Source organism: Octodon degus, unplaced genomic scaffold (genome assembly GCF_000260255.1).
Source record: "Octodon degus isolate 3935 unplaced genomic scaffold, OctDeg1.0 scaffold00230, whole genome shotgun sequence".
Taxonomy (NCBI): Eukaryota; Metazoa; Chordata; class Mammalia; order Rodentia; family Octodontidae; genus Octodon; species Octodon degus.
In genome coordinates, this window is record NW_004524806.1 from 2,998,081 (window position 1) to 3,011,129 (window position 13,049).

At 47.4% G+C, this 13,049-nt stretch overlaps 1 protein-coding gene across 3 annotated transcripts in view; it reads left to right on the forward strand.

Annotated features, from left to right (window-relative positions):
- Positions 1 to 502: 502 nt before the first annotated feature.
- The window catches only part of Tbc1d10a (TBC1 domain family member 10A), a 33,987-nt gene continuing 21,440 nt past the window's right edge, over positions 503 to 13,049 (forward strand). The window contains exon 1 of one of the 3 annotated variants that reach the window (XM_023705815.1): positions 503 to 804. In XM_023705815.1, coding sequence (XP_023561583.1) covers positions 596 to 804 — 209 coding nt within the window. In that variant the 5' untranslated portion in view covers positions 503 to 595. Of the gene's footprint in view, positions 805 to 1,375; positions 1,494 to 13,049 lie in introns of those variants that run through there. The other 2 variants (XM_004645538.2, XM_023705816.1) reach the window with 2 other exon arrangements.

Here is a 13,049-nt window from a genome sequence, read left to right on the forward strand (position 1 = left end):
AAGGCCCCAGAAGCAGTGGTCAGGGAAATGCACTGCCAAACTTCTAGTTAAGGCTAAAAATTTTATCTGTTCTGGGTCCCAGGGAGAGTTCCTGAACACATTTGGGTCTCCTCAGTGTTCATAACTGGACTCCATAACTCAATGTTAAGTTATGACATTGGGTTATAACTAACACACTCCTGGGGTCTTAAGAAGCCGACCTCTGACGCAGAATTCCGGAGGAAAATCTAGACCTTCTGCCTCAGAGCTCCTGCGTTGACAATCCGAGTCTGGCTCAATCCGGAAAGGCCAGAGGATATTGTCCAGGTGAGTTCTCGCGATTGGCAGCCCTGGACTCCTGGGGACTGCTGCCCCGCCTTCTCACGTCGGGCCGTTGGCGCCAGCCTGGGGGAGTGGGAGGGGCCCAGAGTCTCCGGCCGCCATTGGGCTTGGGGGGAGCGCCCCCGGTGGGCCTTGAGCCCCGCCCCCAACCTCCTGGTGGCCAATGGGCGCGACGCGTGGGCGGAGCGTCGGCGGCGTCGGCAGAGGCCGGGAGGTTGAGGCGGCTGAGGTGGCCGAGGTGGCCGCTGGGGCTGAGGCGGCGGGCGCGGCCGGGATGGCGAAGAGCAGCGGAGAGAATGGGCCGCGCGCGCCTGCGGCCGCGGGGAGCTTGTCTGGGACCCGAGAGAACCTGGCGCAGGGCCCCGACGCAGCAGCCGCCGACGAGCTTAGCTCTCTGGGTTCCGACTCAGAGGCCAACGGCTTTGCTGAGCACCGTATCGACAAGTTCGGCTTCATCGTGGGCTCACAGGGGGCAGAAGACGCGTGAGTAGAGCCGAGACCTGGGCTAAGTGGGGCACGGACTCAGGCCTCAACAAGGACATAGTCGCCCTGAGGACTGACCGACACGTCCTCCTTCCAAGAGTGACTCCTGACCCCTTTCCCCACCCCCCACCTTGTCTCTTCCCATGAACCCACCCCTGTGGGCAGTGACAGCTCTACTTCTGACCTAGGCACCGACGGGCCACCCCACCCCTTCTACCCTGCTCCCCATCTTCTAAACAGACTGACCCGCCCCCGGGGAGGACCAACAGTGCGCTTTTCCCATCGCAGGCCAGTGAGGGACACCTGTCCTCCTCCCTACCACTGCCACCCTAGCCTTAGGGCTGACTGACTTTGCCACCTCCTGGAAGGTTTACAGATGGCTACTCCCCTCCCCCATACAGATGTGCTCCATCTCTCCCCTCCCCCACGGACCCACAGATGTCCTTGTCTGCATCATCTCACCACCCCCATGTCAGGAAACTGTAGATAGACTTAAAAAGGACTGACTGCCCGTTCCCATCCTATTCCAGGACAGATTGATCCTCAAGACAACAGACCTCTTTATGGACTGATTCTGGTCAGCCCACACACAAAGTCCCATCCTGGGACAGACAGTCCCTTCTCATGGAAGGATCAGAGCATTCCCCTCCCCACTCAGAGGCAGCTTTTTCCATTGTCTCTGGCAACAGGTAGGCAGACACTATCTCATCCCAGTACCTACAGGGTGACAGCACCTCAGCTCCATCCAGGGTGTTCTGTCAGCTTCCATAGCCATAGGAACCAGCAGGGAGATTCCATAGATGTTGCAGGGACATGAATCTTCCTTTCCAAATCCAGATCTGGAGTGCCAGTAGGCAGGATAGCAAGTTCCTGCTCAAATAGCACACCCAGACACCCCACCCTGGAACACTCATAGCAAATGGCAAAACTGAGGCAGTGGACACAACTTTCCACCAAGTTGGACAGGGTGGGCAGCCAGACTCTGCCTCCTGGAGCCCACTGTGCCTAGTGCTCCCACAGATCATTATGTTCAGGCTAATGATTGTCTTAGGAAGATGAACTGCAGACCCCACTTATACTCCAGCTGTTGTGTCACATGAGATCAGGGCTGTACACAGAACTGACAAGCCTGCCTCTTGATGTGCCTCCTGTTCAACACAGCAGCTCATCACAGTTACCTTTAGCGACTTTACTCCAGAAGATATACTTTCTCTCTTTGAGTGATTGTGACTGCCCAAGGTTCCCCTATCCACTCTTAGCACTTATGAAAGTGCCTTCACTGTATAAGAGCTCCACCCCATACTAGCAACCCCATAACTGTATTCCAGAATTTTTTCCAATTCCAAATCCTCTCTCATTCACCAGACCTTTCTTCCTAGGAGAAATCTAGGTTCCCCCCTCTAAGGGGAGTTTCCTCCCACCCACTGGATCTGTCTCCTGTAGCTTCTCCCTAGTTCACAGCATGCCAACCTGGGACTCAAAGAGCCCCCCTCATTCTCATCCCTCTCCCTGATGATGTTTTGTCCCATTTTCCTCTGGTATAGCTTGTGAGAACCCAAAGGAGACTTTGTTTTCAATTTGGGGAACAGTGAGCAAGGCTCCAGGAGGGTGTGGTCTTGAGAGCTGGTAAAGGAGTTCTTATTTTCATTTGGGGTCTTGGAAGGAAGAATTCAGATCTGGTGATGAATTCTAGGGCATGAGAATTCCTACTACATGCTTATCAAGCAGGTCATGAGATCTCAGGATGCAGAGCAGTATAACATAGTGGTAAAAAGCTGAATTTAAAAATCACACTTGCCAGCTATAAGAACAGGGCAAGGTCCTGGATGTTTGAGCATGTTTACTCGTTGTAAAGGGCAACTATAGAAGAGGGCATGTGGGTAGAGCCTGAGACCTGGATCAGGTGTCCAGTGAAAATGGGGTGTTTAAAGATGCCTAGCACAGTGCCTGACGTAAACTGTGACCCAGAAAATGGTAGTTTCCTTCTAAGGACTGGAGAAATGATGAGAAAAATGAGGGCGTACCTCTGGCATTTGTGGGCAGAGAGGCCCCTGAGGGAGCACCTCCCTCTGGCTATACTCCCCAGTGGGGCAGCCAGACATCTGTCTTCCCCACCCTCTAACCGCAAATCTGGGACGTGGCTCTGCAGATGCCCTCCACATTTTTGATGTCTTTACAACTAGAGCTGAGGTGGAATCCCAGACCTCTTCATCTTTCCCTGCCTATTTCCTTGAAGCTGTCAGTCACTATTGAAAGACTTGGATGTTTCTTGTTTAATCTTGTGGTTTCAAAAAAGCCTTCCCCAAGGCCATAAGAGGGGAAGTTATGTGAAGTTTCAGGGTGACCGCCCTAAACACAGTCCAGTGGTTTAGGGCTAGGAGTCTATGTGCTGTTCGAGAGAAGTGGAACATGAGCACTGATGGCTGTGGCAGAGTTGGTGGGGACTCTGGCTTAAGATTAAATGTCTATTTCATCCACCTTGGGTCAAAGGTTGTCTTTAGAGAAGTCAGGGTTTTGTTTTTTTTTTTTTGTACCGGGGATTGAACTCAGGACCCTGTGCTTGCCAGGCAGGCACTTATTCTACTGAGCTATCTCCCTGGCCCAAGAGAAGTCAGTTTTAATAGTTCCAGGGAATGGAGAAGAAGCAGATTGGAGGTTACCTCCTGCTGGTAGCTTTTGAGCTAGAAAGGATCTTAATTAATGACCAGTTTAGCTTTATTTATTATATAGAAGAGAAAGCAGGCCAAGAGAGGAAAATAACTTACTTAAGATCACAGCATATTAATGGCAGAACTGGGATTTGAACCTAGGGTTTCAGATTCCAAGGTCAGAAGCTGAGTATCATGACACATGCCTTGGAAAGGTGAGGAAGGAGAATTTCCATGAGTTTAAGGCCAGTCTGGGTTACACTGATTTTTTTTTTTTTTTTTTTCTTCTTTGGTGGAGCCGGGGATTGAACTCAGGGCCTTGCGCTTGCCAGGGAAGCGCTTATTCCACTGAGCTATCTCCCCGGCCCCTGTCTGGGCTACATTGAAAGCATCTGTCTCAAAAACCAAAATAACCAGACTCCCAGTTCATGATGCTTACTATTCATAAATATGGCCCATGGCACCAGCAGGGAATCAAGTAGACCAAAGGTGTCTACCAGGAACCTGTTTGCCTTCATCTTTGGCTTTGATTTCCTTAGCAGTGTAGGAGGTTAAGAGTGTGTTGTCTTTACTAGTGTATTAGCCTGATAAACTTAGGTCTGGGGTGAGGCTCATTCATCTTTTTCTCCTCAGGCTTGCAGTGGAGGAAATGTTCAATTAATATTTATTTACTGAATGATTTACTGACAGACATTTGAAGTCAGAAAGGTAAGAGTGACCTTAGAGATGGCCATAGGGGGAGGTAAACTGAAGGCTGAGAGAGATGATTAGCTTTTTCAGTATGTTAGGAGGAAAGCTGAGGATTGAACCCAAAGCCTTGCCCTTTCTACTTCTTCACTCTGTCTTTTGAGCCTACTCTGCAGGGCACCTTTACTGGGACTGAGGTGTTCCTTGCTTGTTCTGGGGCAGTAGTAGCCAAAGGCAAGAAAGCTGTTAGCTAGCATATGGCCCTGTGGGTAGCTTGAGTACAGACAGAGGTGTTGACAGCATTGGTTCTTGCTTGGCTGGAGATTGAAGTCTAGGGAGGTCCAGGTAAGGAGAAAGAAGTGTTCTCAGCAGGGGAAAGTGGAAAGAGTGATGTTACTCTTTCAATCATGGGGTGATAGGAAGAACAGATCTCCAATATCCCTTCTACAGCTTAGAGGAAGTGGCCAGGAAGGTGAAGGATATAAGTTGGAATATCAGGTCCCCTCATCTGAGGGAGATGGCTTAACAGGTAGATCTCTGACCTTTATCTTGTTCCCATGTGATTGTCAGGACTGGCCTCTGGAGGCTGGAGTTTCCCACCCACTCTCAGTGTACTCAGTCAGCAAGCCAGATGAGACATGAGCTATGCTCTCTGGGATCCCCTGGGCATTGGCTTCCTGTTAAGGGGGTAAGGGATCTGAGCTACACTCAGGGAAAAACATCTGGAACAGCAATATTACCTTCTTTAGTTCTCCTGTTCCCTGAGCCCTCTACTTTTAGTTATCTTATGATAGTCCTATGACTTTGGAAATCATTGAACTGGCTTAATCGGCATCTCTTATAGATTGCTATGTACCAGTTGAAGTGGGACCAAGGCTTTCCTGTAAGTCAGAGCTTGCTTTCCTACCACCTTCTTTAGTTTGTAAGTTCAAAGCATCCACTTTCCTTGAGTTATTACAGATCCCAGGAGAGTATGGAGCTGACATTGAATGGTCCCTGGGTGGCCCTTCTGGAAGGAGGCAGCTATACATGTGGGTCTATGTTTTGTGACTCTAGACCACAGGCCCTCTCTCTCCCCTTTTCCACGTCTCAGCCTCAAAGGAAAAATCCAGTTGGGTAGCCCTGTGGGTGTTCTAGGGCCTCAGACAAGACCTGACATGGTAAAGGAGAGAGCCAGCTTACCAGCTACTGCCCTGGGAAGGTGCCTCTATGTCCACCTGTTAGGAAACCCTAATCTATGGGAAAGAGATAAGGCAATAAAGCCTGCTTGGTGTTTTATCCTCCCTACATCTGGTCTGAAATAGGACCTCCATGGGTCAGTGAGACCTGGCTTGGATCCAGCCACCCAACCAATTTACAGTGATGTGGGAAAAAGTGCCTCGTGCTCTCTATGGACATGAGCTCTGGAGTCTCATTGTCTGTAATGCCTTGGACATGTTACTTCACTTCTGAGCCTGTATTTCTTTCTTTCTTTCCTTTCTTTTTTTTTTTTTTTTTTTTGACAGAGGGTCTTGCTTATAGTATAGTTCAGGCTGATCTTGAACTCACTATATAGCCTGGGCTCATCTTGCATTTGAGGTGATCTTCCTTCTTTAGCTTCCTGACTGTGTGCCACCATGCTTAGCTATGAGCCTGAATTTCTTACTTGCAGAATGGCTATATAATAGTACCAACTTTACAGGGCTGGTGTGTGGTTTAAATGCACTGATGAGGGCTGGCCTGATAGCTCACCAGACTAAAGTGCTTGCTTAGGCAGAGCGCAGCAGCCAGTGTTTGATCCCTGTCATGCTGTGCCAAGCCCTGCCCTTGAGGCACACTGAGGTGGTGATTGAGACTGGGAGTGGTGATGCGCGCCTATAATCCCAGTGCTTGGGAGGCCAAACACAGGAGAAGCAGTGAGCCCAATCTGTGTAGTGAGACCCTATACACCCTGTAGACCCTGTCCTAAATACAGGAATAAATAAATAAATAAATAAATGCACTGATGAAGAGAGCATGGCATAGTATAGTTGCTCAGTGAATATTCTTTTCCCTCTTGAACACTGGTCTTGTCTTTTTTTTTTTTTAAATTTTATTTAGTTATTTATTTGTGTGTGTATCTGTGTGGCCAGCTCAGCCCACCAGGAGGCGGGGCTGGCTGGCATGTGGTGCTGGGGGATTGAACTGTGGTCCCTGTGCTTTGCTAAGCTTGTTCCAAGTAGGTGTTTTAGACCACTGAGCCATCTCAGCAGCCCTGGTCTTGTCTTTTCATTTTCTACTTCTCATCTCTAGTCATGATGATAAATAAGGCCTCATCTGTATGAGAAGGTGTAACCTCTAACTCAGGGTATTAGTCCCATTCTGTGGATTAGCATGCTAAATACCTGAGTAGATAGTGCCCCATATTTTCCACCTTATAAATGAAAGAACTAGAGCTAGAACCTGTTTCTCAGCCCTGTGACTAAGCCTTGCTAAGGTGTTAGCAAGGCAAGGAGTTATATCCTCATCATCCCTGAAGTCCCCACACCCAGGGCAGGAGTTAGTAGGAACCTGGCTACCTCCACATTGTAATGTAGAGAGCAAGGCTGCTCCTGTTCTTGGCTATCAAAGTGGGAGAAAGGTCCAAAGAGGAAGTTATTTGGGGAGGCCTTGAAGCGTGGCCTAGCCCTCTCATAGGTCAGAGTTTGCAATTCTGCTCTGCATCCAGTCTGCCTTTTTTTTTTTGTTTTGTATCAGGAATTGAACTCAGAACCTTGCACTTGCTAGACAGGCATTGTGCAGCTGAGCTATATATCCCTGACCAATCTATGCCTTTTGGCAGAAGTGTTTGTAGTATTTGGCAGAAAGGCAAGAATTGTATTCCTTTTACAGTGGAAAAACCTGTGGCTTGGAGAATTACTGGAGAACCCAGGTCAGAGAGGGGTTTCAGATCTTCCTGCTGTTAGCCCAGTGCTCCAATTATGTAGTACTGCCACTTTCTTCCTCACTGTGGAGCCTATTGAGCCTCCAGGCCCAAGATACATTGCTCACCAGAGCAGAGCCTTCCATTGTTCAACTTTTGTCAGTGCTGATCACATTCTTTATCCTGCAGACTATATACTTGACAAGGAGGAAGCTACTTTAGCTGATTAGCCTGCCCCTGGCAAATCTGTTACTATTCTGGGTCCAGGAACCTTCCCTGGAAGGGATAAAGCTGTCCTGGTTGCCTTTTGGCAAACCAACACTTTTGATAACTTTCTTAGGATCCCCTATCTAGGATTTTGGGGGAAGCTTCCAACTGTGGCTTTCCCTATGTCATCTTTTTCTTTCTTACCTTTCCTACCCATACCCTAATTCTACTCCATTTCACATCTTGTCTTAGCTCCTTACTTCTCTCAGGTGAGGAAGTAAGCAGGAGACACAGCAGCCTGGTAGAGCAAGCCAAGGGTTATTTTTGCTAACTTAGCAGTGAGCTTATTTACTAGAAAGTTTTTGAGCATTTACTGTGCCAGACTCTGTGACTGGGACAAGAGATACATAACTGAATAAGACATCTCTTCTTCCTTGCCCTCAAGGAGTTCACAGATTGGTTGGAAAACAACCACATGCAAAACTTTGATCTTTTATTTATCTATTTGGTACAGGGCTTCACTACACAGCTCAGACTCAGACTCACAGTGATCCTTCTGTTTCAGCCTCCACAGCACTGGAATTATAAGCAGGTGCCACCACACCCAGTTCAGGCCGGAAGGGCATGCAGAACCAGGGATTGAACCCGGGTCCTTGTGCTTGTTAGGCAGGTGCTGAGACTACTGAGCTATCCCAGCCCCCACAAGCAAAACTTTGAATATTGAGAGATAAAGCCTTTAATTGAGGTGTGCAGTTGTTTGGCAATGTATAATATATAGAAGAAAGCAGCCAGTTCCGCCTGCAGGAGTCCAGAAAGAAGTGGACTTTGATCCAGAACTCAGAAGGGCATTCCATTGTGTAGGAGGGGGGACCTATGTGCAATATTCCAACAAAAGCTGTTACACCAAGAGTGATGATAACAAGAAGAGCAGAAGAAGTAGCAAGGGTAGCTAGGGAAGAAGGTTGGGAAGAAGACTGAGGGTAGCCTTGAATGTCAGAATGAGGTTTACTGTATTTCAGAAAGGTTAGTATGGGTCTGGCATGGAAGGTGGCAAAAAGAGGCATGGGACTATCATTGGTGAGACCTGTGGGAGAACCCAAGATGCTCTAAAGGAGTTACGGTGAGACACGGAAGAGGGCTGGTGCTGTGAAGGGGAAGAGGCTGACAAATTTAGGCTTAGTCCATTAACTGTCTATGTGGACTAATGAGGTAGATGACCTCTTACAGAGCCTGTGCTGATGCCTTCGGGGTGTAGGGAGGCAAGGCCAGCTGTACCTTCCTCCACAGTGGGTTGCTGTTGGACTCCTGCTGCTGACGAGGCTTTGTCATAGCACTCATAGCACTGGGCTCCTCAAGGTGCCTGGCCTGGCTGATATGTCCAGAGCACGCCAAGGGGTTGTTTTTCTCCTGTAGGAAAGCAAGTTGGCTGATCTGGTTGGGGAGGCAGGAGGGTGAGTAATACTGAACTTTGTGGTCTCTGCCTGATAGACATAGTGGATGGCACAGAGAGCCAGGCTTCTCTAAGGAGAGGAGTGAGGCCTGAGGACAGGCAAAAGAATCTACCTTAGGGCAGTGTGGCAGTTGGGGACAGTAGGTTTGGACTTTGGGTACAACATGTTGTTCAGGGGGAGGCATATGATAGCTGAAGGCTGGCCTGATCTCATCTGGTATCTGTCTTATCTATGTATTTAGTGGTACTGGGGGTTGTACCCAGGGCCTTCATACTGTGCTACATAGCCATAACTTTTTACAATTTTTATTTATTTATTTATTGAGATAGGGTCTTACTATGCAGTTTAGGCTGGCCTTAAACTCTGTAACTCAGATTAGCCTCAAGCTTGCAGTGATCCTCGTGTCTCAGCCTCATGAATGTTGGCATTACAGGCATGTGCCACCACACCTGGTTTTATTTTTTTAAATTTTGAGACAGAGTCTTATATAGTTGTTAAATTGCCCAAGCTGGGCTTGTATTGGCTGGCAATCCTCCTGCTTCAGCCTCTCATAATGCTGGGATTACAAGTATGTACCATCACACCTGGCTCACTTGATATCTTTATTCTTTTCTTGGAGCTGGTGCACTCTGAATCAGGCATAGGAGTCAGGGTGCCAATCAGTTGCGAATTTCTCCACTGGCCCTGTTTGTTGTTAATGCACATCTCCTCATCTGACCATAGGGCTAATGCTGCCTATGTAGCCTTGTGCCAGGCTCAGGAATATAGACCAATCCTTTCCTCATAGGACTAACAGCCTAGCAGGGAAGTCAGACTTTAAACCAGTAGTTATAGGTATGGGTGGGTTCAAAGGGCTGTGAGGATCAAACAAGATAACTGGATTAGGACACAGTAAAAATAAAGACTTCTGAACAGGGACCAGAAAGCTCACTGGGCCTGAGCCACTAACTGGCTATGTGAGCTTGAGAAATGTGCTTAATCTTTCTAAATCTCAGTTTCCCCTACGCATAAGGCAGTTTCAATGGAATAGTATTAAAAACCTTATCAACTTCTAACATTTTGAGGTGGACCTGGAGTATATAAAAAGTGCTTTGAGAGGTTCTTTGTGTAGTAGGCATCACAATACAAAGAGTCACATTCCACAGAAGCTGGTGCTTCTAGCATGCTGTGGCCCTCAGGTGAGAGGACCTCTCTCTATGCTGGACTAGGTGCCCTCATGTCTGTGATCAGTTCAAAGAGTGCTTGAGCAAGTGTAAGATCCTGAGTTTGATCCCTGGTATGTCCCCCCCCCCAAAAAAAAAAAATGGTTTAAGTTGTTTGTCTCTCTGTTTGTCTCTGTCTCTCTGTCTCTGTCTGTCTCTCTGTCTCAGTCTCTGTCTCTGTCCCTGCCCACCCCCCGAGCTTTCATATTGAGCTATATTCTCAGCTCTTTTTATTTATTTTGAGATACAGTCTTCCTGAGTTGCTGTTTCCCAGATTGAGCCCAAACTTGTGATCTTCCAGCATTAGCCCCTGAAAGTATTGGGATTACAGGAATGCACCACCATACCATGTCTGGCTGATTTTTTTTTTTTTTTAAATTAGCATTGTAGTCTGAAGTAACCCTTACAAGAGCACTGGGAAATTGGTAGGGCAAAGATTTTTTTTTTTCTTATTTTTTTATGGTACTAGGGATTGGACCAGGGCCTTCACACTGAGCTATATTCCAGCCATTTTATTTTATTTTGCTGAGTTATCCAGAAAGGATTCAGACTTGCAGTCTTCCTACAACCTGAGCTCCCAAGTGTCAGAATTATAGGTATATATACCAATACACCTAGCTTTAGGATAAGGGTTTTTGTTTTTTGAGATAAGGTCTCATTGTGTAGTTCAGACTGGCCTCAAATTTACGGTGATCCTCTTGCCTCAGCCTCCTAAATGCTAGGATTACAGGTGTGTGCCACCATACCTGGCTAGCATAAGAATTCTTTACCATGAGAAACTGAAAATTGGAGGCTATGCAAGTGATGGACCTGGGCCTGGGACCTGAGACTTTTCCTTGCTTATCTTCCATCTCAAGAAAACTAGTGGCCACTGTGTAATTTTTCCTTGTACTGCCTGTCCAAACCATAAGACGTTAGCTCAGCCCCAAGCTTCTACATTTCTTCCTGAATTGTTTTTATGGCTGACTTTTTACAAAGGATGGTACAGCTTTTGTCCCAGTTCTGTACACACAGCCTTGTATATATTTCCAAGGTAGGTGGAACTGGGTGGTAAAAGACCTAATGAGGAAGCATAGTGGGGGAAGTTTTTATTCCCTCTCATTGCATTCTGGGCATTGGATGGTGTGTGTCCAGAGTAATCTTTCTTTTGTTTTTTGTTTCATTTTGACACAGGGTCTTGCTTATATGTAGTTCCAGGCTGGTCTTGAACTTACTATGTTGTTTTTTACTTTAGCTTTTTAAGTCAGGGTCTCATTATATAGTGCAGGCTGACCTCGAACTCACGGCAGTCTTCCTGCCGCAGCCTCCTGGGTGCTGGGACTACAGGCATGAGCCACCACACCTGCCTCTTGAACTTACTATGTACCCTAGATAGGCCTCAAATTCATAGTGATCCTCCTATCGTAGCCCTTGCCATTGCTGGGATTACTGGCATGTGCCACCTTGCCCAGATGATGTTTCTTTACCTACCACTTTTATTTTTATTTTAATTTAATTTTTTTTGGCAGAACCGGGGATTGAACTCAGGCCCTTATGCTTTCCAGGCAAGCGCTTATTCTACTGAGCTATCTCCCCGGCCCCCACCTACCACTTTTAGAGGATGATGCTTTGTTCCTTTTCCTCGCTGTCCTAGCTCCGCAAGAAAGAAAGAAAACCTAAATTTGAGCCGAGGAGAACCCAGGTTCAAAACACCAGCAGACCTAGCTTTGAGTCCTGCTTCTAATATTTTCCAGGCATGTGAACACAAGTCTGCAGTTGGGCTAGCAATAGCACTGGGAGTGGGGAGCATTATGAGGCCTAAGTGAGACGATGTTAGAAAGGTACCTGGCACAGTCCAGGTGTGTTGGTGCACACCTGTAATCTCAGTACATGCAAGGCTGAGGTATGAGGTCACAGTGAGTTTGAGGCCAGCCTGAATTACATGTGAAAACCTGTCTTAAAAAAGGAGGGGAAGGTACCTAGCGCAGTATAAGGGTTCAGCATCTTTGGTAAGGTGGCTTTCACACTTACAGTGTGCATTACCCTCTAAGGTTCACTTCAGGCCTTTGGTGTAATCATGGGGAAACAAGGGCATCCTGTGGGCATGAAAATCTTGCTTCCCTTATGTGGTCTACCCACTCACTCCAAGCTCTTGGGAGTGAAGCAGGAGCCAGGCCCACTCAGCCTTCAGTCAGGAGATTCTTGGCCTGCCAGGGCAGGTTGGGAGTCCCCCTGCCAGGTTCTCATTGAGTCATTTGGAGCAGAGCCCTCAGGCAGCTGTGACTTTGAGAGACTGCTCTTCCCTGTTCTTGACCTGTGAAGAGAAAGCAGAAGTGAGAGCGTAGGTGGTCTCCTGAGAGCTTCCACCCCAGTATGCAATCAGAATGAGTGTCCTAAGGTCTCTGTCCTCCAGGATAGTCAGTCACTTGGGGAAGAGACCAATTTTTTTTTGTTTTTTGATTCTAATTACTGTCAGTCTCCTTCTTTGTGTCTTCTAGATACTCATTCTAGACTTCCAGTACTGTCTCTGAATAATCCCTTCTACCCTTCCAGTATTGTCTTAGTAATGCCATTTCACAGAGGAGCCTGTATGGTGGATTAGGCTTTTACTTGTCCTACCTCATGTAATTCTGTGAGATAGTTACCATCATAATCCCCATTCCACAGAGGCAGAAAACAAATCCCAGAGAGGATTTGATGCCAAGCATCACACAGTAAATGGCTCGGAGTCCTCTGAACTCCATATTGCCAGCCTAGTTGACAATGCCCAGTGTGGAGTTAGTGACAGAGCCTGAAAAGAGTGGGATCTGGACTTACCTCTCTGTGCTGTCCTTGCCTTTTGTGGGCCTTTAATAGTCCCTGGCTTGCTGAAAACCTGAGTTTTCCTTTGTTATTTTATTTATTATTATTATTTTATGTATTTAATACAGGGTCTATAGGGTCTCACTATGTAGATCAGACTCAGTAATCCTCCTGTTTTCAGCCTCCCAAGTGCTGGGATTACAGATGTGCACCACCATGCACAGTCTCAATCACCACCATCTCAGCCTGCCCCAGGGGTGGGGCCAGTATGGCCCACCAGGAATCAAACCACGGCTACAGGGCTCTGCCTAAGCAGGCACTTTAGTCTGCTGAGCTATCTGGCTGGCCCTCTCCTTTGTTATTTTAGTGAGATAAGGTCTTGCTGTGT